At 39.5% G+C, this 26275-nt stretch overlaps 1 protein-coding gene across 6 annotated transcripts in view; it reads right to left on the bottom strand.

Moving 5' to 3' along the window:
• Plscr2 (phospholipid scramblase 2) overlaps nucleotides 1-26236 on the bottom strand; it is a 36525-nt gene extending 10289 nt beyond the window's left edge. For 2 of the 6 annotated variants that reach the window (XM_039081540.2, XM_063265573.1), the window contains exons 1-2: nucleotides 25915-26236; nucleotides 18308-18388 (exon numbers count right to left, since the gene is read on the bottom strand). In XM_039081540.2, the coding sequence (XP_038937468.1) occupies nucleotides 18308-18386 (79 nt within the window). In that variant the 5' untranslated portion in view covers nucleotides 18387-18388; nucleotides 25915-26236. Of the gene's footprint in view, nucleotides 1-18307; nucleotides 18389-25730 lie in introns of all 6 variants that reach the window. The other 4 variants (NM_001014094.2, NM_001423657.1, XM_063265572.1 and 1 more) reach the window with 3 other exon arrangements.
• Between the last annotated feature and the right edge of the window lie 39 nt (nucleotides 26237-26275).

Below are 26275 nucleotides of genomic sequence, written 5' to 3'. Positions count from 1 at the left end.
ATTATCCAAGACACCTGCCAAGTGACCTCTCCACCCAGAAGTTCTGTGTCTCTGAGGTTTAAGACTTTTTAATGCATCTCTGCTCCCAAACCCCGTGGGATTGAGACCTCACCACCTGGTCAGGTGGGCACTCCCGAGGCTGCAGAGCGGAGGAGACCACCAACACTGCCCACACCTGCCCACATCCCTGGCCCAAGAGGAAACTGTATAAGGCCTCTGGGTTCCCGTAGGGGAGGGCCTAGGAGCGGCAGGACCCCTGCGCCTGAGACACCACCGGAACCTGAAGGAAACAGACCAGATAAACAGTTCTCTGCACCCAAATCCCGTGGGAGGGAGAGCTAAACCTTCAGAGAGACAGAAACGCCTGGGAAACCAGAAGAGACCGCACTCTGCACACACATCTCGGACGCCAGAGGAAAACACCAAATGCCATCTGGAACCCTAGTGCACGGAAGCTCCCGGAAAGGGCGGCGCATATCTTCCTGGTTGCTGCCGCCGCAGAGAGCTCAAGGGCAGCACCCCAAGAGCAAACTTGAGCCTTGGGACCACAGGTAAGACCAACTTTTCTGCTGCAAGTGACCTGCCTGGTGAACTCAAGACACAGGCCCACAGGAACAGCTGAAGACCTGTAGAGAGGAAAAACTACACGCCCAAAAGCAGAACATTCTGTCCCCATAACTGGCTGAAAGAAAACAGGAAAACAGGTCTACAGCACTCCTGACACACAGGCTTATAGGACAGTCTAGCCACTGTCAGAAATAGCAGAACAAAGTAACACTAGAGATAATCTGATGGCGAGAGGCAAGCGCAGGAACCCAAGCAACAGAAACCAAGACAACATGGCATCATCGGAGCCCAATTCTCCCACCAAAATAAACATGGAATATCCAAACACACCAGAAAAGCAAGATCTAGTTTCAAAATCATATTTGATCATGATGCTGGAGGACTTCAAGAAAGACGTGAAGAAATCCCTTAGAGAACAAGTAGAAGCCTACAGAGAGGAATCGCAAAAATGCCTGAAAGAATTCCAGGAAAACATAAATAAACAAGTAGAAGCCCATAGAGAGGAGACACAAAAATCCCTGAAAGAATTCCAGGAAAACACAATACAACAGTTGAAGGAATTAAAAATGGAAATAGAAGCAATCAAGAAAGAACACATGGAAACGACCCTGGATATAGAAAACCAAAAGAAGAGACAAGGAGCTGTAGATACATGCTTCACCAACAGAATACAAGAGATGGAAGAGAGAATCTCAGGAGCAGAAGATTCCATAGAAATCATTGACTCAACTGTCAAAGATAATGTAAAGCAGAAAAAGCTACTGGTCCAAAATATACAGGAAATCCAGGACTCAATGAGAAGATCAAACCTAAGGATAATAGGTATAGAAGAGAGTGAAGACTCCCAGCTCAAAGGACCAGTAAATATCTTCAACAAAATCATAGAAGAAAACTTCCCTAACCTAAAAAAAGAGATACCCATAGGCATACAAGAAGCCTACAGAACTCCAAATAGATTGGACCAGAAAAGAAATACCTCCCGTCACATAATAGTCAAAACACCAAACGCACAAAATAAAGAAAGAATATTAAAAGCAGTAAGGGAAAAAGGTCAAGTAACATATAAAGGCAGACCTATCAGAATCACACCAGACTTTTCGCCAGAAACTATGAAGGCCAGAAGATCCTGGACAGATGTGATACAGACCCTAAGAGAACACAAATGCCAGCCCAGTTTACTGTATCCTGCAAAACTCTCAATTAACATAGATGGAGAAACCAAGATATTCCATGACAAAACCAAATTTACACAATATCTTTCTACAAATCCAGCACTACAAAGGATAATAAAGGGTAAAGCCCAACATAAGGAGGCAAGCTATACCCTAGAAGAAGCAAGAAACTAAGTGTCTTGGCAACAAAACAAAGAGAAGAAAAGCACACAAACATAACCTCACATCCAAATATGAATATAACAGGAAGCAATAATCACTATTCCTTAATATCTCTCAACATCAATGGCCTCAACTCCACAATAAAAAGACATAGATTAACAAACTGGATACGCAATGAGGACCCTGCATTCTGCTGCCTACAGGAAACACACCTCAGAGACAAAGACAGACACTACCTCAGAGTGAAAGGCTGGAAAACAACTTTCCAAGCAAATGGTCAGAAGAAGCAAGCTGGAGTAGCCATTCTAATATCAAATAAAATCAATTTTCAATTAAAAGTCATCAAAAAAGATAAGGAAGGACACTTTATATTCATCAAAGGAAAAATCCAACAAGATGAACTATTAATCCTAAATATCTATGCCCCAAATACAAGGGCACCTACATACGTAAAAGAAACCTTACTAAAGCTCAAAACACACATTGCACCTCACACAATAATAGTGGGAGATTTCAACACCCCACTCTCATCAATGGACAGATCATGGAAACAGAAATTAAACAGAGACGTAGACAGACTAAGAGAAGTCATGAGCCAAATGGAGTTAACGGATATTTATAGAACATTCTATCCTAAAGCAAAAGGATATATCTTCTTCTCAGCTCCTCATGGTACTTTCTCCAAAATTGACCATATAATTGGTCAAAAAACGGGCCTCAACAGGTACAGAAATATAGAAATAATCCCATGCGTGCTATCAGACCACCACGGCCTAAATGTGGTCTTCAATAACAATAAGGGAAGAATGCCCACATATTCGTGGAAATTGAACAATGCTCTACTCAATGATAACCTAGTCAAGGAAGAAATAAAGAAAGAAATTAAAAACTTTCTAGAATTTAATGAAAATGAAGGTACAACATACCCAAACTTATGGGACACAATGAAAGCTGTGCTAAGAGGAAAACTCATAGTGCTGTGTGCCTGCAGAAAGAAACAGGAAAGAGCATATGTCAGCAGCTTGACAGCACACCTAAAAGCTCTAGAGCAAAAAGAAGCAAATACACCTAGGAGGAGTAGAAGGCAGGAAATAATCAAACTCAGAGCTGAAATCAACCAAGTAGAAACAAAAAGGACCATAGAAAGAATCAACAGAACCAAAAGTTGGTTCTTTGAGAAAATCAACAAGATAGATAAACCCTTAGCCAGACTAACGAGAGGACCCAGAGAGTGTGTCCAAATTAACAAAATCAGAAATGAAAAGGGAGACATAACTACAGATTCAGAGGAAATTCAAAAAATCATCAGATCTTACTATAAAAGCCTATATTCGGGAAGTCCCACACCCGCGGATCCCGGCCTGCAGCAGCTCTCTGCTCCCAGACCCGGTGAGAGAGAGACCCAACCGCCTGGTCAGGTGGGCACTACTGAGGCTGCAGAGCGGAAGAGACCACCAACACTGCTCACCCCTGCCCACATCCCTGGCCCAAGAGGAAACTGTATAAGGCCTCTGGGCTCCTGTGGGGGAGGGCCCAGGAGCGGCAGGACACCTGCCTGAGACACCGCCGGAACCTGAAAGAAACAGACCGGATAAACAGTTCTCTGCACCCAAATCCCGTGGGAGGGAGAGCTAAACCTTCAGAGAGGCAGACAAGCCTGGGAAACCAGAAGAGACTGCTCCCTGCACACACATCTCGGACGCCAGAGGAAAAAGCCAAAGACCATCTGGAACCCTGGTGCACTGAAGCTCCCGGAAGGGGCGGCACAGGTCTTCCTGGTTGCTGCCGCTGCAGAGAGCCCCTGGGCAGCACCCCACGAGCGAACTTGAGCCTCAGACCACAGGTAAGACCAAATTTTCTGCTGCAAGAAAGCTGCCTGGTGAACTCAAGACACAGGCCCACAGGAACAGCTGAAGACCTGTAGAGAGGAAAAACTACATGCCCGAAAGCAGAACACTCTGTCCACATAACTGACTGAAAGAGAGGAAAACAGGTCTACAGCACTCCTGACACACAGGCTTATAGGACAGTCTAGCCACTGTCAGAAATAGCAGAACAAAGTAACACTAGAGATAATCTGATGGCGAGAGGCAAGCGCAGGAACCCAAGCAACAGAAACCAAGACTACATGGCATCATCGGAGCCCAATTCTCCCACCAAAACAAACATGGAATATCCAAACACACCAGAAAAGCAAGATCTAGTTTCAAAATCATATTTGATCATGATGCTGGAGGACTTCAAGAAAGACATGAACACACTTAGGGAAACACGGGAAAACATTAATAAACAAGTAGAAGCCTACAGAGAGGAATCGCAAAAATCCCTGAAAGAATTCCAGGAAAACACAATACAACAGTTGAAGGAATTAAAAATGGAAATAGAAGCAATCAAGAAAGAACACATGGAAACAACCCTGGATATAGAAAACCAAAAGAAGAGACAAGGAGCTGTAGATACAAGCTTCACCAACAGAATACAAGAGATGGAAGAGAGAATCTCAGGAGCAGAAGATTCCATAGAAATCACTGACTCAACTGTCAAAGATAATGTAAAGCGGAAAAAGCTACTGGTCCAAAACATACAGGAAATCCAGGACTCAATGAGAAGATCAAACCTAAGGATAATAGGTATAGAAGAGAGTGAAGACTCCCAGCTCAAAGGACCAGTAAATATCTTCAACAAAATCACAGAAGAAAACTTCCCTAACCTAAAAAAAGAGATACCCATAGGCATACAAGAAGCCTACAGAACTCCAAATAGATTGGACCAGAAAAGAAACACCTCCCGTCACATAATTGTCAAAACACCAAACGCACAAAATAAAGAAAGAATATTAAAAGCAGTAAGGGAAAAAGGTCAAGTAACATATAAAGGGAGACCTATCAGAATCACACCAGACTTCTCGCCAGAAACTATGAAGGCCAGAAGATCCTGGACTGATGTCATACAGACACTAAGAGAACACAAATGCCAGCCCAGGTTACTGTATCCAGCAAAACTCTCAATTAACATTGATGGAGAAACCAAGATATTCCATGACAAAACCAAATTTACACAATATCTTTCTACAAATCCAGCACTACAAAGGATAATAAATGGTAAAGCCCAACATAAGGAGGCAAGCTATACCCTAGAAGAAGCAAGAAACTAATCGTCTTGGCAACAAAACAAAGAGAATGAAAGCACACAAACATAACCTCACATCCAAATATGAATATAAAGGGAAACATTAATCACTATTCCTTAATATCTCTCTATATCAATGGCCTCAACTCCCCAATAAAAAGACATAGATTAACAAACTGGATACGCAACGAGGACCCTGCATTCTGCTGCCTACAGGAAACACACCTCAGAGACAAAGACAGACACTACCTCAGAGTGAAAGGCTGGAAAACAACTTTCCAAGCAAATGGTCAGAAGAAGCAAGCTGGAGTAGCCATTCTAATATCAAATAAAATCAATTTCCAACTAAAAGTCATCAAAAAAGATAAGGAAGGACACTTCATATTCATCAAAGGAAAAATCCACCAAGATGAACTCTCAATCCTAAATATCTATGTCCCAAATACAAGGGCACCTACATACGTAAAAGAAACCTTACTAAAGCTCAAAACACACATTGCACCTCACACAATAATAGTGGGAGATTTCAACACCCCACTCTCATCAATGGACAGATCATGGAAACAGAAATTAAACAGTGATGTCGACAGACTAAGAGAAGTCATGAGCCAAATGGAGTTAACGGATATTTATAGAACATTCTATCCTAAAGCAAAAGGATATACCTTCTTCTCAGCTCCTCATGGTACTTTCTCCAAAATTGACCATATAATTGGTCAAAAAACGGGCCTTAACAGGTACAGAAAGATAGAAATAATCCCATGCGTGCTATCGGACCACCACGGCCTAAAACTGGTCTTCAATAACAATAAGGGAAGAATGCCCACATATACGTGGAAACTGAAATATGCTCTACTCAATGATAACCTGGTAAAGGAAGAAATAAAGAAAGAAATTAAAAACTTTTTAGAATTTAATGAAAATGAAGATACAACAAACTCAAACTTATGGGACACAATGAAAGCTGTGCTAAGAGGAAAACTCATAGCGCTGAGTGCCTGCAGAAAGAAACAGGAAAGAGCATATGTCAGCAGCTTGACAGCACACCTAAAAGCTCTAGAACAAAAAGAAGCAAATACACCTAGGAGGAGTAGAAGGCAGGAAATAATCAAACTCAGAGCTGAAATCAACCAAGTAGAAACAAAAAGGACCATAGAAAGAATCAACAGAACCAAAAGTTGGTTCTTTGAGAAAATCAACAAGATAGATAAACCCTTAGCCAGACTAACGAGAGGACACAGAGAGTGCGTCCAAATTAACAAAATCAGAAATGAAAGGGGAGACATAACTACAGATTCAGAGGAAATTCAAAAAATCATCAGATCTTACTATAAAAACCTATATTCAACAAAATTTGAAAATCTTCAGGAAATGGACAATTTCCTAGACAGATACCAGGTATCGAAGTTAAATCAGGAACAGATAAACCAGTTAAACAACCCCATAACTCCTAAGGAAATAGAAGCAGTCATTAAAGGTCTCCCAACCAAAAAGAGCCCAAGTCCAGACGGGTTTAGTGCAGAATTCTATCAAACCTTCATAGAAGACCTCATACCAATATTATCCAAACTATTCCACAAAATTGAAACAGATGGAGCCCTACCGAATTCCTTCTACGAAGCCACAATTACTCTTATACCTAAACCACACAAAGACACAACAAAGAAAGAGAACTTCAGACCAATTTCCCTTATGAATATCGACGCAAAAATACTCAATAAAATTCTGGCAAACCGAATCCAAGAGCACATCAAAACAATCATCCACCATGATCAAGTAGGCTTCATCCCAGGCATGCAGGGATGGTTTAATATACGGAAAACCATCAACGTGATCCATTATATAAACAAACTGAAAAAACAGAACCACATGATCATTTCATTAGATGCTGAGAAAGCATTTGACAAAATTCAACACCCCTTCATGATAAAAGTACTGGAAAGAATAGGAATTCAAGGCCCATACCTAAACATAGTAAAAGCCATATACAGCAAACCAGTTGCTAACATTAAACTAAATGGAGAGAAACTTGAAGCAATCCCACTAAAATCATGGACTAGACAAGGCTGCCCACTCTCTCCCTACTTATTCAATATAGTTCTTGAAGTTCTAGCCAGAGCAATCAGACAACAAAAGGAGATCAAAGGGATACAGATCGGAAAAGAAGAGGTCAAAATATCACTATTTGCAGATGACATGATAGTTTATTTAAGTGATCCCAAAAGTTCCACCAGAGAACTACTAAAGCTGATAAACAACATCAGCCAAGTGGCTGGGTATAAAATTAACTCAAATAAATCAGTAGCCTTCCTCTACACAAAAGAGAAACAAGCCGAGAAAGAAATTAGGGAAACGACACCCTTCATAATAGACCCAAATAATATAAAGTACCTCGGTGTGACTTTAACCAAGCAAGTAAAAGATCTGTACAATAAGAACTTCAAGACACTGAGAAAAGAAATTGAAGAAGACCTCAGAAGATGGAAAGATCTCCCATGCTCATGGATTGGCAGGATTAATATAGTAAAAATGGCCATTTTACCAAAAGCAATCTACAGATTCAATGCAATCCCCATCAAAATACCAATCCAATTCTTCAAAGAGTTAGACAGAACAATTTGCAAATTCATCTGGAATAACAAAAAACCCAGGATAGCTAAAGCTATCCTCAACAATAAAAGGACTTCAGGGGGAATCACTATCCCTGAACTCAAGCAGTATTACAGAGCAATAGTGATAAAAACTGCATGGTATTGGTACAGAGACAGACAGATAGACCAATGGAATAGAATTGAAGACCCAGAAATGAACCCACACACCTATGGTCACTTGATTTTTGACAAAGGAGCCAAAACCATCCAATGGAAAAAAGATAGCATTTTCAGCAAATGGTGCTGGTTCAACTGGAGTTCAACATGTAGAAGAATGCAGATCGATCCATGCTTATCACCCTGTACGAAGCTTAAGTCCAAGTGGATCAAGGACCTCCACATCAAACCAGACACACTCAAAGTAATAGAAGAAAAACTAGGGAAACATCTGGAACACATGGGCACTGGAAAAAATTTGCTGAACAAAACACCAATGGCTTATGCTCTAAGATCAAGAATCGACAAATGGGATCTCATAAAACTGCAAAGCTTCTGTAAGGCAAAGGACACTGTGGTTAGGACAAATCGGCAACCAACAGATTGGGAAAAGATCTTTACCAATCCTACAACAGATAGAGGCCTTATATCCAAAATATACAAAGAACTCAAGAAGTTAGACCGCAGGGAAACAAATAACCCTATTAAAAAATGGGGTTCAGAGCTAAACAAAGAATTCACAGCTGAGGAATGCCGAATGGCTGAGAAACACCTAAAGAAATGTTCAACATCTTTAGTCATAAGGGAAATGCAAATCAAAACAACCCTGAGATTTCACCTCACACCAGTGCGATTGGCTAAGATCAAAAACTCAGGTGACAGCAGATGCTGGCGAGGTTGTGGAGAAAGAGGAACACTCCTCCATTGTTGGTGGGATTGCAGACTGGTAAAACCATTCTGGAAATCAGTCTGGAGGTTCCTCAGAAAATTGGACATTGAACTGCCTGAGGATCCAGCTATACCTCTCTTGGGCATATACCCAAAAGATGCCTCAACATATAAAAGAGACACGTGCTCCACTATGTTCATCGCAGCCTTATTTATAATAGCCAGAAAATGGAAAGAACCCAGATGCCCTTCAACAGAGGAATGGATACAGAAAATGTGGTACATCTACACAATGGAATATTACTCAGCTATCAAAAACAACGAGTTTATGAAATTCGTAGGCAAATGGTTGGAACTGGAAAATATCATCCTGAGTGAGCTAACCCAATCACAGAAAGACATACATGGTATGCACTCATTGATAAGTGGCTATTAGCCCAAATGCTTGAATTACCCTAGATCCCTAGAACAAACGAAACTCAAGACGGATGATCAAAATGTGAATGCTTCACTCCTTCTTTAAATGAGGAAAAAGAATACCCTTGGCAGGGAAGGGAGAGGCAAAGATTAAAACAGAGACTGAAGGAACACCCATTCAGAGCCTGCCCCACATGTGGCCCATACATATACAGCCATCCAATTAGACAAGATGGATGAAGCAAAGAAGTGCAGACCGACAGGAGCCGGATGTAGATCGCTCCTGAGAGACACAGCCAGAATACAGCAAATACAGAGGCGAATGCCAGCAGCAAACCACTGAACCGAAAATAGGTCCCCTATTGAAGGAATCAGAGAAAGAACTGGAAGAGCTTGAAGGGGCTCGAGACCCCAAAAGTACAACAATGCCAAGCAACCAGAGCTTCCAGGGACTAAGCCACTACCTAAAGACTATACATGGACTGACCCTGGACTCTGACCCCATAGGTAGCAATGAATATCCTAGTAAGAGCACCAGTGAAAGGGGAAGCCCTGGGTCCTGCTAAGACTGAACCCCCAGTGAACTAGTCTATGGGGGGAGGCCGGCAATGGGGGGAGGGTTGGGAGGGGAACACCCATAAGGAAGGGGAGGGGGGAGGGGGATGTTTGCCCGGAAACCGGGAAAGGGAATAACACTCGAAATGTATATAAGAAATACTCAAGTTAATAAAAAAAAAATTCAAAAAAAAAAAAAAAACAATTCCAAATGGAAGAAACATGACTGAGTCAAGTACCATATGTAAAAAAAAAAAAAAAAAAAAAAAAAAGCCTATATTCAACAAAACTTGAAAATCTACAGGAAATCTACAGACAATTTCCTAGACAAATACCAGGTACCGAAGTTAAATCAGGAACAGATAAACCAGTTAAACAACCCCATAACTCCTAAGGAAATAGAAGAAGTCATTAAAGGTCTTCCAACCAAAAAGAGCCCAGGTCCAGACGGGTTTAGTGCAGAATTCTATAAGACCTTCATAGAAGACCTCATACCAATATTATCCAAACTATTCCACAAAATTGAAACAGATGGATCACTCCCGAATTCCTTCTATGAAGCCACAATTACTCTTATACCTAAACCACACAAAGACACAACAAAGAAAGAGAACTTCAGACCAATTTCCCTTATGAATATCGACGCAAAAATACTCAATAAAATTCTGGCAAACCGAATCCAAGAGCACATCAAAACAATCATCCACCATGATCAAGTAGGCTTCATCCCAGGCATGCAGGGATGGTTTAATATACGGAAAACCATCAACGTGATCCATTATATAAACAAACTGAAAGAACAGAACCACATGATCATTTCATTAGATGCTGAGAAAGCATTTGACAAAATTCAACACCCCTTCATGATAAAAGTACTGGAAAGAATAGGAATTCAAGGCCCATACCTAAACATAGTAAAAGCCATATACAGCAAACCAGTTGCTAACATTAAACTAAATGGAGAGAAACTTGAAGCAATCCCACTAAAATCAGGGACTAGACAAGGCTGCCCACTCTCTCCCTACTTATTCAATATAGTTCTTGAAGTTCTAGCCAGAGCAATCAGACAACAAAAGGGGGTCAAGGGGATACAGATCGGAAAAGAAGTCAAAATATCACTATTTGAAGATGATATGATAGTTTATTTAAGTGATCCCAAAAGTTCCACCAGAGAACTACTAAAGCTGATAAACAACATCAGCCAAGTGGCTGGGTATAAAATTAACTCAAATAAATCAGTAGCCTTCCTCTACACAAAAGAGAAACAAGCCGAGAAAGAAATTAGGGAAACGACACCCTTCATAATAGACCCAAATAATATAAAGTACCTCGGTGTGACTTTAACCAAGCAAGTAAAAGATCTGTACAATAAGAACTTTAAGACACTGAAGAAAGAAATTGAAGAAGACCTCAGAAGATGGAAAGATCTCCCATGCTCATGGATTGGCAGGATTAATATAGTAAAAATGGCCATTTTACCAAAAGCGATCTACACACTCAATGCAATCCCCATCAAAATACCAATCCAATTCTTCAAAGAGTTAGACAGAACAATTTGCAAATTCATCTGGAATAACAAAAAAACCCAGGATAGCTAAAACTATCCTCAACAATAAAAGGACTTCAGGGGGAATCACTATCCCTGAACTCAAGCAGTATTACAGAGCAATAGTGATAAAAACTGCATGGTATTGGTACAGAGACAGACAGATAGATCAATGGAATAGAATTGAAGACCCAGAAATGAACCCACACACCTATGGTCACTTGATTTTTGACAAAGGAGCCAAAACCATCCAATGGAAAAAAGATAGCATTTTCAGCAAATGGTGCTGGTTCAACTGGAGGTCAACATGTAGAAGAATGCAGATTGATCCATGCTTATCACCCTGTACAAAGCTTAAGTCCAAGTGGATCAAGGACCTCCACATCAAACCTGATACACTCCAACTAACAGAAGAAAAACTAGGGAAGCATCTGGAACACATGGCCACTGGAAAAAATTTGCTGAACAAAACACCAATGGCTTATGCTCTAAGATCAAGAATCGACAAATGGGATCTCATAAAACTGCAAAGCTTCTGTAAGGCAAAGGACACTGTGGTTAGGACAAATCGGCAACCAACAGATTGGGAAAAGATCTTTACCAATCCTACAACAGATAGAGGCCTTATATCCAAAATATACAAAGAACTTAAGAAGTTAGACCGCAGGGAGACAAATAACCCTATTAAAAAATGGGGTTCAGAGCTAAACAAAGAATTCACAGCTGAGGAATGCCGAATGGCTGAGAAACACCTAAAGAAATGTTCAACATCTTTAGTCATAAGGGAAATGCAAATCAAAACAACCCTGAGATTTCACCTCACACCAGTGAGAATGGCTAAGTTCAAAAACTCAGGTGACAGCAGATGCTGGCGAGGATGCGGAGAAAGAGGAACACTCCTCCATTGTTGGTGGGATTGCAGACTGGTACAACCATTCTGGAAATCAATCTGGAGGTTCCTCAGAAAATTGGACATTGAACTGCCTGAGGATCCAGCTATACCTCTCTTGGGCATATACCCAAAAGATGCCCCAACATATAAAAAGTCACGTGCTCCACTATGTTCATCGCAGCCTTATTTATAATAGCCAGAAGCTGGAAAGAACCCAGATGCCCTTCAACAGAGGAATGGATACAGAAAATGTGGTACATCTACACAATGGAATATTACTCAGCTATCAAAAACAATGACTTTATGAAATTCGTGGTCTAATTGTTGGAACTGGAAAATATCATCCTGAGTGAGCTAACCCAATCACAGAAAGACATACATGGTATGCACTCACTGATAAGTGGCTATTAGCCCAAATGCTTGAATTACCCTAGATGCCTAGAACAAATGAAACTCAAGACGGATGATCAAAATGTGAATGCTTCACTCCTTCTCTAAAAGGGGAACAAGAATACCCTTGGCAGGGAAGGGAGAGGCAAAGATTAAAACAGAGACTGAAGGAACACCCATTCAGAGCCTGCCCCACATGTGGCCCATACATATACAGCCACCCAATTAGACAAGATGGATGAAGCAAAGAAGTGCAGACTGACAGGAGCCGGATGTAGATCGCTCCTGAGAGACACAGCCAGAATACAGCAAATACAGAGGTGAATGCCAGCAGCAAACCACTGAACTGAGAATAGGACCCCCGTTGAAGGAATCAGAGAAAGAACTGGAAGAGCTTGAAGGGGCTCGAGACCCCATATGTACAACAATGTCAAGCAACCAGAGCTTCCAGGGACTAAGCCACTACCTAAAGACTATACATGGACTGACCCTGGACTCTGACCTCATAGGTAGCAATGAATATCCTAGTAAGAGCACCAGTGGAAGGGGAAGCCCTGGGTCCTGCTAAGACTGAACCCCCAGTGAACTAGACTGTTGGGGGGAGGGCGGCAATGGGGGAGGTTGGGAGGGGAACACCCATAAGGAAGGGGAGGGGGGAGGTGGATGTTTGCCCGGAAACCAAAGAATTATTATTAAGTATTAAATAAATTTAAAAAAAAGACTTTTTAATGCAGTACCTGTGGTTTATACCTGCTTCTAATTAGAAGGAATGAAAAATAAACACCCATGTTGATTGTTATATTATTGACAATAACCAAGGTGTGGAATCAGCCTAGACAACTACCAACCAACAGATAAATGAAGAAAACTTTACGCACACACACACACACACACACACACACACACACACACACACACACACACACACACCAGATATATATATATATGAATTTAGATACACTTATAATTAATATGGATATAGATATAGACATATTTGTGTCTTATAAATATAAACAATAGAGGTTTATTCAGCCATAAATTAGCATGAAAGAATATGTATGAAACTAGATACCACCACATGAGACACAAGCCAGATGCACAAAGGCAAATATATTTATTCTTTCTCTTTTGTAGAATCTAAATTCAAGAAACATATATACACGTATGTAATGTTCCATAACATATACAAGAATTCTGCCACTATTGCTACACTTAAGTATTCCTAAGATGCCTGTTCTAAATGTTGAATCTGAGTGCTCTATTGTAACATGCTCTACTCCTACCGATTGCACTCAGTAGCCAATCATGTGAAGCTTCTTTGTCACATACGCTCACTGTAAGGTATAAACTTATTTAACTTCTCCCTCTATTCTGCCTCTCAGCTACAATTTTTTTCCTCTTACAGATTTTTACATCACCCTTTTTAAAATCAAAATGCTTTTTCCCCAAAGAACATATGGTGTTAAATTATAAAATGTAAATATCTAGCATCCCATGGAATTGTTTATCCTTTTAAAGGTTTGTTTATTTTTATTTCATGTGCATTGGTGATTTGACTGCATGTATGTGTGTGTGACAGTGTCAGATCCCCTGGAATTGAAGTTAAAGAGAGTTCTGAGCCCCATGTGGGTTCTGGGAATGGATCTCAGGTCATCTGGAAGAGCAGCCAGTGGTCTTAACGACTGAGACATTTCTCCAGTGCTTGTTTAGATTTTTATGAGCAAAGACCTAGAAATTCCTTCTGTAGAGTACGTGGGAAAATGCTCAGTAAAATGATGAACTTTTCTATGGCTTTTTCACATATGTATATCATGTCTTTTGAAATTTTAGTTTCTTTCAATTAAAAGGAATATGCATAAGTAAACAGGAATTAATAAAACAAAACAACAACAAAAACTCTAGGCAATCTGTCAATCTGGGCAAATAACTAATGTAGAGGAATGAACCGAACTGTGGTCACCTGTATTCCAAGGGTTCATGAAAGTAGCAAGCTAATGTTTGGGGTTGAATGACACCTGTTTTCCGGGACATGTTCTGGACCCTTAAGGTTTAATAGCAGCTCTGTATACCCACCAGTTGAAAAGATTGTCAGGATCACCAATTTCAGTAAATAGATACTCGTCTAAGTCTTCCCAAATAGTTTCAAGAAGAGGGCAAATCATTCTTAGGTCTACATGTGTAGGAGACACTGTTTGGTGGCATCTAGGATTATCATAATCTTCCTTAGACGTCTTTATCTTGAGAAGCCAGCTGAGAGCCTTCAGTTTTTGTCTTACACCCAGTGCTTCTCTCTGTCACTAAGGAGTGACTCTGGATCATAGTGATTTTCTATGTGATTATTGGGTTTTAGAAAACTTTTTTATCTCAGCTCTGAAATTAACTGCATTTGCTTTCTCTTTATAGTTTCTAGTTTTATGCATATCTACCTACCTACCACACACACCACACACATACCATATATATGATTTACACACACACACATATATATAATATATATTATATACATACATACATATAGTTTAGACCAATAACGCAATGGTCACAACAACTTAAAATTTTAGAATAGCAGACAAAGTGACACATTGCATTGTGACACTGACATACTTGCACATCAAGTCCTTTCCTCTCATTTCATCTACTGGGATCCTCTTGTCTACCACCCTCTATCTTCTCACTGGTTTTGAATAGTACCCAGAATAGCTGGGCCTACTTTTTCACTTTATATAGACATGTTTCTTAAATCTAGATTACACACACATATACACAATTATTATTATTATTATTATTAATTATTATTATTGTTACATAACAAGGATGTTTGTCTTTGGGACTCTGGCTTGTATCTTCTGTCTGACTCTTGCTTACTCAGACATACACTGACACATACACTCTCTCTGACTCTCTCTCTCTGTTTTATTTGTTTGGTTGTTTATATTGTTTTAGTTTGTTTGGTTGGTTGTTGGTGTGTTTGTGGTTGTTGTTTTTTAGATGTCTTACTATACCTCCCTGGCTGACTGGCCTTTAGCTTGCTATGTAGGCCAAGTTGTCAGCAGACTCACAGAGATCCATCGTTCTCTGCCTCCCAAAGTACTAGGATTAAAGATGTGTACCACTACATTCAGCCTGGCTTGGATTTTTAAACATGATACTGTCTAATTTTATCCATCCTCTACAAATGACATAATTTCACTCTTTTTTCTGAATAAAATGTGTATGTGTGTGTGTGCATGCGCGCGTGTTAGAGAGAGACAGAGAGGGTGTGTGTGTATATGTATGTATGCATGTGTCTATGTATATGTGTATGTATGTATATGTATATGTGTGACTTTATTCATCTACTGATAAGCATCTAGGCTGACTCTTTATTTTGGTCATTACAAATAGTATGGTAATCACTATGGATAAATATTTGTGGTATGCTGACTTAGAATCCTTTAGGAGGGGATCATGTGATGATTCCATGGTTTAATTTTTGGAAAGGCCTACAATACTAATTTTCTTACTCACTGTATTAATGTACCAGAAGGACATAAGACCCCACTCCCTAACTCATCATTTATTGCTGTTTTCTTCAAGTGAACCATTTAGAATCAGGTGACATGGAATTTTGATGTAGTGTTAATTTTCACTTCCCCATGGTCAAGGCCTAAGGAATTTGAATAACTAAAATGAATACAGTTCTAAAAATAAGACATATAAGCATTCGGCAGTGACACAATAATGCTTTTTAGTATAACTTTAACACTTGCGATTGGTAACTTACCTATCAAGTAAGCTTTCTATAGGACAGATAAATGGCAGGTGCTGCTGTAGACCTGAGAGACTTTCAGCTAACTTCTAGTACACTTACAGGCAGAAAAGATTTCATATTTATGTGACAGGAAATGTTTTAGGAGAGATGGCAGTGTATGAGGTAGTTACTTTACATAGATCGTATTTATGCTGCTATGTAAGGCAGGAGAATGGAAGCGCTTTACGAGATAGTCTGGCGAGAAATGTTCCATATGGAAAGAGAATGTCTAAACCGTGACTGTGCATGATTCTGGCCTTATTGTTAAGGAGGGGAACATCTTGAACTAGGTGACATCAAGAATGACTGAGTAAGGCAACAGGAAGTAGTTCACCTGGTTCCTTACAGAGGACTTTAGAGTGTTACTGTGGTATACACTGGCAGATACAGAGGAGTCTAAGGAGAGAAAGGTCCATGACACCACCAGGTTGCTGTGAGTACAAGATGCAGAACTGAAAGCCTCATCCAAACTCTCTGTACCTAACTTTCCAGTGTGTAGGGAAGACAATAATAATCCAATGGTTCCTAAATCCCTACAGGATGAAGGTTGTAGAGAAGCCATTTGGATAGAAATCCAATGTATCATATTTCCATATGATTTGTGTATATCTCTCATAGACAAAAAAATCACTACTGCATTGCCTAAAATACTAATTCTATAAAATGTCATAAAAACTACCACATCTTATTGCATAGGGAATAGTGACAAGGAATTTGTACCTACAAGTTCAATACAAATATTGTTTTGTTTGTATTTGGTTGATTGCATTTTGGTTGAATCAGCAGACAATGGGCACAAAATCCTGTTTCTTAGAACTTAAGAGAATCCTCAGATAAACCAGCCTAACTGTGTTAATTCATGGCTTAAAGCAATGCCTGTAGCCTAGGAATCTTTAAATTTTAAATCATCATCATTTTCACATCATTGTTATCTGAAGACATCTCCCATACATAGTCATGGAATTTAGAAACCATACCAAGCTAGTCTTTCTAATAAATTCCAAGCCAGACACTAAGTGAACTTATCGTGTATGCCTAGTTCAAATTAGCTATAAGGTTAATTAAACTGTTTTATGTGGGCCTGGGCTGAATGATGAACATGCTGGAAATTCTCCAAGCCCTTTATCTATAAGAACTCAGAGCAGACATTCTCAACCCAGGCCTCACAATAGAATCACCTTGCGATTTGGAGATCGGCGGCCATTGTTTAAAGGTGTGCTTTAATTTCCTTAGGATGAGTCTCTGTATTAGTATTTTTAAATGAAAATTAATGACAGCTACAGATGAGAACGACTGCCTCGGAGCTCTGGAGCTTTGCCAGCTCCTAGTCCTTTAATTACAAACATCTGGACAAAGATCCCGGACCCACAGGGAGTTCTCTAAGACAATTACACAGGCCATTCAACTCCTGAGCCAATCTGTTTACTCAGGAAACAAAATGCTCATACCCTTCCTCACAACCAGAACATCTTTGCTAATCATCCCCAGGGTGCTCACTGAGGATCTACACAGCTTGCCTGGTAAATCTGGCACACCATCAACACTGGCATTTACAAAGGTCCCGCAATGCTGACAATATCATTTGCCTAGATTTCTGAGATAGTTCAGTGTTGGGGAAGATAAATGAACATTCTGGTATGTGTAATACGTGACTAACTTCCTTTTTTTCACCAGAAAACAGCTACATCTACAGAGGGTAAAGCTTTCATACTCATTACACAATGAAAGTGGGGGTTACTATGAGCTAGTGACACTTCTGTAGTAGGCAGCTTCCAGTTTTAAGAAGTTATTATTTTTCGCTGGGTACAATTAATTCCAAAGACTTTATGGTGCAAAACTTCCCACAGTTCGATCTTTTGAAATACTATCACGTGAAGCAATTTTCAGCACAGGGGAACTGCCAACAAAAGATTTTACGTACTATCTCTCAAGGTTTAGTTTATTTTCAATCTTATATTTCATGAGTAAATATAGACTCGTTGATTCTATTAATCTGTCACATCGTTTAGGTTCCTCTTTTAAATAAAAATGGATTCATGGGGAAAATGCATAGTCTAAAACAAAATGAAACCCAGGTCACTATGTGTTTCTGTGATACAATTTTAAGAAAAAAATTAATAAAAATGAAGGCATGGCCACTTCATCTTTCTTTTTCTCTCTTGGGAACATCAATTGATCAGTGTTATTTTTCCTCTTCAACAACTCTTTTACCTTGGAAAGCTGCTGGTGGATACTGAGGGGCATAACCAGCTGGCAAATACATTCCTGAGCGAGGAGTCTCCATTTGCATGCCTGTAATTCAGGGAGGGCAACATATATATTAGCTTAAATGAGCAAAAAACAGTGCACAGTGCCAAGAGAATATGCTTGAAACATGCAGAGTGAACTCCACACATTAAGGTGGGGCCTGGAAAAGAGCCAACACGAAACACAATCCTGTTTGCAACAATTTCTTTTCTACGTAGCTTCTGGTAGCTCAGTTACTGGGGATGAATTCCCAAAATTTCAAGTCTGCTTCTGGATTGTCTGACCCATGGTTCTATTTATGACATTAGAACAAAGATCGCTGTAAAAGCACATATGGATAAACAACGTAGAAAGTAATAAAACTACCTGTATGTGGTACTGGTAGAAATGTGTGTGTGTGTGTGTGTGTGTGTGTGTGTGTGTGTGTGTGTGTGTGTGTGTGTTTTAAATAAGCTGTTTTCATTAATTCTTTGAGAATTTCATATGAAGAATACCAATTGGAGTCAGTGGTTTATTAAACTATGAATTAAGTGTCTGTAATCATTGCCTTGAGAATTACTTTTAGGGTCTTGATGCCTCAACAGTTAACAGCACATGCTGCTTGTTCAGGGGCTGGAGTTTTGCTAGGAACATTCACGTTGTACGGCTCACATCCGTCTGTAACTCCAGCTCCAGTGGATCTGACACTTGGCTTCTAGAGGTATCTGAACACATGTGTAAAAGCACAGACAGTCACACAGACATACATTCTCATAAGTAAGAAATTGCCACTTTTATGCTTACTCTGGACCTGCCCTATTGACACTGACTTGTATAAAGTTTCTAAGTTGTAATTAACTTATTTCTAAAAGCTATACTCTTCAGTCATAATCTGAATGTTATCTTCTATTATAGCTTGAATCATCTTGATATATGCACACGTTTCAACCTGTTGCTTCTTTATAGTCATGTGTCATCTCGAGGGAGTCATTGACCCATCTCAAGTAGTCAATAAATATGACATGAGCATCTTTCTTTCTGTGCTACTCTAGGTTATACTCTGAGTGACAATGTCTCTGCCATTACAAAAATTATGATATAGTAGATGTTATATTTAGTTATAGAAACATAGCCTTAAAGCTCACAACTGTCTGTAAATCCAGTTCTACATGATCAGACACCCTTGCAGCAACACACACACAGGCAAAACAAGGAACAGGAAAAAACAATTTAAAAAAAAAAGGAAAGAACTATTCAAGCTTTTTAACTTGTATTTTTAGCATGTCAAGCTTTTGTGGACTTTTAAAGATCGCTCAACTCATTTGTTTATGCATGTCTATGAGAAAGGCTAGACTGAAGTCATTCTCCTTATTTGATTGTTTCATAACAACTCAGCAGAATAGAGTTATAACAACCATAAATCTAGAAAACAAAGAATCCCTTGAGCAAATTCCTGTCACCTACCCTAAGTTATCAGGTATTGAAGACCTCTGACAGACCACCACCTCATTCCCATTAAAGCCATTCTCTCCCACTTCTCTGCTGTAGATGAGTGGCCTGGATGCTTAGTTCTATCTGTTAAAGGCCTGCATGCAGCCCTGACACCCAGGGTCTCAGATAAATCTAAAAAGGAAACACACTGCAGCTCTGATGTAAAGATCTATGCTGAACAGACATGACACACTTGGGTGTGATGTAACCATCCTCACTTTTTGAAAAATAGAAACTGCACACATATAACCAGGATGAGATGGACTCAATGTCAGGATCTCATACAAACACACACACACACACACACACACACACACACACACACACACACACACAAATATACACATATACAACTACACATCTGCAAAACAAAAGAATTAAATATGCCCATAGCATAGCTGTATTGATCTTTCTAAACTAAAATGAACTATTCTGAAGCTTGTAAAGTGTAATCTACATAAATTTACATTTTAAAGCCTTTTGTGAAAGTAAGTCAATGCTGACCTCATTGAAGATCAACTTGGAGGAAATGTAAGCGGTATATGGTCCTGGAAATGGTCTAATATACTCAACCATGTTGACTTGATGAGAGACACATCATTTTATTGCTATTTCTACATTGACCAGGGGTGGGGGGCAAGATCATTTCAGAAAAGCATTTTTTTCTCCTTAAATGAGAGACTTAAAACTCTAACATGGCAAAATATTTTGTTAAATACTTAATAGATACACATTTTGCTTAAAAATTTATTGAGAGCAAAAGCGCAAAGCATTATGATTGATGTGCACTTAGGTTTGTGTTGGAAATATATAAAGGCACGCATCTGAGCTCTTGTTAGAATGGACAGATTGATTATAGTTATAATTTTTAATTTGTGTGACTACAGTAAGCTTTGCGTATATAAAATGTACACAGAAGTAGAAAACTGTCCATCTGAAATACATTCTTCATATACAAGATATTTATCAACAGCTAAACAAATTTATGAAAACAAATTTAGTTTTTCCAAAGGCTATAAGGGAAAAATTCATGGCATTGGATATTGTCGCATACATTTTCTCTGTTGTTGAAATGTTGAAATAGGCATTGGCTTCTATGGCAGAAAAAAAAAAATACAAGCCCAAGATGGCGATGGCACATGGCTTAATCCCAGCATTTGCAAAAGCAGCAGCAGGGGAATTTTAGAATTGGATTCTAGCCAGGTCTATAGAGTGAATTCCAGGACAGGTAGGGCTACACAGAGCAACCATGGTCAAAAAAAAAAACAAAAATCAAAACAAAGACCAAAACTAAAATCAAAAACAAAACTAAAAAATAAAACAAAAAAGGAACATTTTTGACAGAAAATAAGTAAACAGAATTAACAGGGAGAAAAGTAAAAGTAATTACAGTGTTTATCCATGATTTATTTTGAGAGTCCTAGAAGAGAAGACCTTCTGTGAGCACATCACACACTGACTGACTCAAACAAAGTGCCCTGGAGTCCCACAGACTCGTGGGCTAATGGTCATCAGTTATCTGATACAGTTTCATCTATGCAGCTAAACCTCTGGGCTTGACTCTCATTCTGGATATAGTTTTCAGAAAGAACTGAAATTGGTGGCTGGCCCATGATGATTAGTGATTTTCCAAAAGACTTTGGGGAAATGGTCCAGTGAATCAGAGGTAGAAATGAGTAGGGTCTCTTATGAATGTGACATATTTAACCTGTGTGTAAAATTTTAATCTTCCCCAATTTTTTATAAGACATCTGTCTTTATTGATAATGCTTGGGCAATGAAGGGTCTGCATACTTCCAACAAACGTTAACAGCAATTTCAAAGATTACTGACTGTTTTTTCACCTTGCCTCCTTGTCAGAAAAGTATGCCTCATGGTAAATCATCAGCAACTTCTATAAGAAAGGGTGTAGGCAAGTTTTCCTTATTTTATATTCAAATTTTTAAATTTTAATCTTTTATTTTCAGTTGAGTTAACAGTTACAACTGTTCGATCCATACATGTAAACAGTAATATTTCTTGTCTAGTTTTTTTGAGAAAATCTCATCTTATGGTTTAGCCATGTTAAACTGAGAGGTCTAATGCAAATTAGAAACTGAGAGCTCGGGTTGGGGATTTAGCTCAGTGGTAGAGCGCTTACCTAGCAAGCACAAGGCCCTGGGTTCAGTCCCCAGCTCCGAAAAAAAGAAAAAGAAAAAAAAAAAAGAAAAGAAACTGAGAGCTCGCTGGAAGGATGGAAATGCATCCAGTGTGTCAGGTGGGTCTTAAACGTTGGTGGTCTCTGCCTTATGTGCACCAAATAGGAATAAACAAGGTTTGCATTTCCAAATGGGAGCCACCCATTCATTGCATAGAACAGATTCTAAAACATGTTTATTGCTCCACGTTCCTGTTCCTTTCTTCTGACACTGTCACATTACTCTTAACATAAGAGAATGAGGAGGGGCACCTATCACCAACGGGCTGCGGAGAAAGAGCCTGAGTGTATTTACTGTATCGTAGACTTCAAGTGCAGCAGGAATACAGCATCACAAGCATTAAAAATGGTACACCGTGAGCTGTGGTTCAAAGGGTGAGGTGCGTCTGTAAATGTACCTGTACACGTGCCAATTAAAATAAGCAACCAGAGCAAAGCCAGCTACTCAATCAATACTTCCTTTGTATGGCGCTATATTATTCCTTGTGTGCCATCATAATGATCTTTGGCTTTCTCAATACTAATGGAGCTATTCTCAGGCCTGTGACTCGTTTTGAAAACAGCTGGACATAGTCTAGCCTAATTAATTGGTTAATAGCTTATATATCATGAATGTGAAATAATTTTTATGGAAGAATTACAAAAAGACTTTAGGTGGAAAAGAACTCTTCATGGTGTATTCCTGAACTTTCTGGAACATTATCTTATGTTCTCTGCCATGTGAATAATCATTGCCCAAGAATGGAATTTCAGGCACAATGTGATGATCACACACATTTTGCAAACTATGATGAATGTTTGGGGGAAGCTGATGCCTCATACTATTAAAAATCATAAGGTCACACTCATGTGCTCAGCTCCTTGATAACTTCTACCCCTCCAAGCAAGCAGAATGCTGTGGGAATTGTCCACAACTTATGCTACAGTAAAACTTTTTAACCCAGGCCCCAGGATTCAGAAAATTCTCTTATAGCATTCAGAAAGTATTTTTGGAATATCATAAAACTATTATGCCAATCAAATAAGTTTTTAAAAAAAAGTAGATCTGGTATACTATCGAGAAACTACTAGTTAAGTGTCTAAGAACAAAGTTCCATTGTAAGTCTATTCAACACACAAGAGGAACCAGTTTTCATGTCTTAGAGATCATCACCAGAATTCTAAGTCTCTAATGCCCTACCAATAAGTGAAACTGAGTCACTGTGCTGAGGAAAAGAGAAGTAAAGAGTAGTTCAGAGAGTGACCCAAAATTAATGTAAATAAGTTGCAAACCCAATAATTTCCGTGTATTTCTGGCAATGTTTGTACATATGTTTTATGCACTTGGAAAGTTAACGTCTGAAAAGGACATGCACTGCAGTTGTTGAACTGTGGCTTGGATGGCTGGTTCTCTCAAGCCAGACGAGTTGTATTTGCACAAATGTGAGCTAGAAAAGAAGATGCCAGTGAGTTCTTAGGGACACAGTGCAAGTCAAAAGTGTTAGAAGGGAGAAATCTGGCAAATGGAAATGTGATGATCTTTGAAAGAAAGACTTCCTACCAATATCTGAGCTTACGGAAGAACAATAAACTAAACATGCTTAGAAACAATTACAGAGAGAGAAACTTAGAGAATTTTATTCATAAATTTTGAATGTATATTCTATAGAATCTAGGACGAATGGGCCTGTTAAGTTCCACAGAACAAACAAACAAACAAACAAACAAACAAACAAACAAAAAAACCAAGAAAGCTCAAGTCATCGAAAGAGACTAGAACCGACCCAGTCCTTTCTTCTTGGTTGCTCCATTATTCCTACAAACTGTTTCTGGACAAGCCTGAGCTCCCTCACCGTTCTGTATTGTCTTCTTTCCTCCACATAACTGAAACTAAACCCATGAGGTAAAAGTAAATATTTAATAACATGCAGCTCACTAATCACATAAATCAGATGATTAATATCCTTTTATTTATTTCCATTTCAAAGGTTATCCCCCTTCCCAGTTTCCCCTCCACACACCCCCTATGGCCTCCCCCTGCCTCCCTGAGGGTGCTCCCTCACTCATCTACCCACCCACTCCTGCCTCAGTGCCTTAGCATTCCTTAGGGAAATTTCTTATCCACTTCCATGAAAGTATCTTTCTTATGAAAGACAGAAAAGTCTTTTATTTCAATCTACTCTCCTGGCCATGTCATTTCTCCTAAGGTAAGAAATAGTTTAAGCATTTAATAAGACAAAATTCAGAATAGTAAACAAATATTAAATAATTAAATACAAATAAATAAATAATAAAAACTGTTAGTTTTAATGAACTAACATTCAAACTGAGTGATATTAATTATAAGTTGTAGAGAACTGTTAGTTTTAATGAACTAACATTCAAACTGAGTGATATTAATTATAAGTTGTAGAGAATGGACACACACACACACCTATTTACACCAACATTTCTTCTTCAAGTATTTAAATATTTGACATAATAAAAGTCAACTGTCACTCAGTCCCTTAAGGTAGCAGCACCTACTGTAACAGCTTATACTAGTTGATGTAAAATCAGTTTAACCCTTTAAGTCCTGCACAAGTCGTCAGCTTGCATTGGTAACTAGAATTTGTTACACAGTTTGTAAAGGAGCTGAGGCAGTGTACGTAAAGAAACTGGTTCAGGGTCTGCAGATAGAAAGCCACAGATAGAGGGTCACACTCGGGCAGCCTGAGTCGGCAGCTAGTGAGCAAACACCGTCTGCTCTGTCTTCGCCGTGCATCTAGTACTCTAAGACGCCAAGCCTAGCTTGGGTTCCAGTTAATATTTATCCTTCACTAGCTAAAGGCCTTGTGATCTATTTCTTTAACCCCCCTCCACGCTGACCTTGATTAGGGATTGCACTGAGCTGTGAAACGCTGTTAATAAATTGAACTGGGGCCTCGTGATCTTTTCAGACAGGATGTGGTACAGGATGTTAGGTAGGAGAAAAATAAGTAGAGGAGAGACGTTTACTACTTCCCAGGTATTATTTATGACATATGAACATCTTCTATCTTCTCATTCGGTATCACAAATGGCATAGCTCCTGGCTGAAAACACCCTGTACAAATGGTATAGGCTCTGGTTAGAGAAATAATGAGCAGAGGCATAAGGTAAAAGCAGTCACCAGACCAGAAATGATATTTGTAAAGGGTTAATAAAATATGCTGCAAGAAAGAAACAAGCAGATTCTCCAATGACCCTCTTAAAAAGAGAATGTGTGTCTAAAACCGGTAAGAACAATTACTGGCCTTAACTCTCGTGCTTTGTGGACAGGTATGTGGGCACTCCACTTTCTTGTTAATATTATAGTTTATAGCAATACCTTTCCTTTTTGAGAGTGGCCCTTGCTGGTAAACTATCCGGACCATTATAAATTAATCTTTAACATTTGTGTAAGACTTCCCAGGGACTGGCTCCAGCTGCCAGTTGCCTAGGTCTGATGACTCAAGCGTGGGGAGTGGGGGTGTAAGGGGTTATTTTTGACTCTTTTGGCTCTAAAGTTAACGGGTTTTTGTTCGTTTGCTTGCTTTACAAAAGTAGACAGTAGGTGCTTCTCTTCTCCACTGACCCTTCCCCTAACAAAACAGGAAATCTTGTTCGCAACCGTGGCAAGAATAGAATAGAAGGAATAACTGGCTCCTTGTTAACATATGCGCAAAAGTAACCCTTAACTCCTACCTGCCCACAGACAAACCTGACAGAATTGCATATTACCTCTCCAGGCAGAAGTCCTTCCCTTGTCCCTGTGTCCATATCCACTTGCCAGGCGCCTAGGTCACCTTTCCTAACTTCCAGCTCAAATCTCCATCCTCACAATCCTCTTCCCAGGGATCGCGAATGTTCTGGGTCCCGCCAAGGCCAAGGATCCTCTTGAGAGGGACTAGGACAGCTGGCTTACCTTAAGCGGCTCCAAGTGAGTTGAGTTCCTAGAATCCTGGCACCAGCTGCAACTCAGCTCTTCAGACTCCTAAGAAAGGCACTGGTGCTACCGTCTGCTTAAGTCAGGGAGAAAAGCACCTTGACTTTGCGGCAGTCACCAAGGAAACTTTTAGGTTTTGTTTCCTGAGTTTAGTGGTTTCCTCTTCCTGACTTGAAAGATACGCTCCTGTAACCAAGTTGAAACCCAGTCGTCCTTTTGGAGTATTTACCTGCTCCTGGCAGAGGCTATCAGTAGAAAGGATCTATCTGGTCTGTGCAGAGTTCTAGAACACCAAGGGAACACTTACTGGCATTTCCTTTTCTCCGCCCTCCACCGCATT

The sequence above is a fragment of the Rattus norvegicus genome, chromosome 8, assembly GCF_036323735.1.
Source record: "Rattus norvegicus strain BN/NHsdMcwi chromosome 8, GRCr8, whole genome shotgun sequence".
Lineage (NCBI taxonomy): Eukaryota > Metazoa > Chordata > Mammalia > Rodentia > Muridae > Rattus > Rattus norvegicus.
The sequence above is the reverse complement of the archived record's forward strand: the minus strand, read 5'-3'. Positions and strand labels throughout refer to the sequence as shown.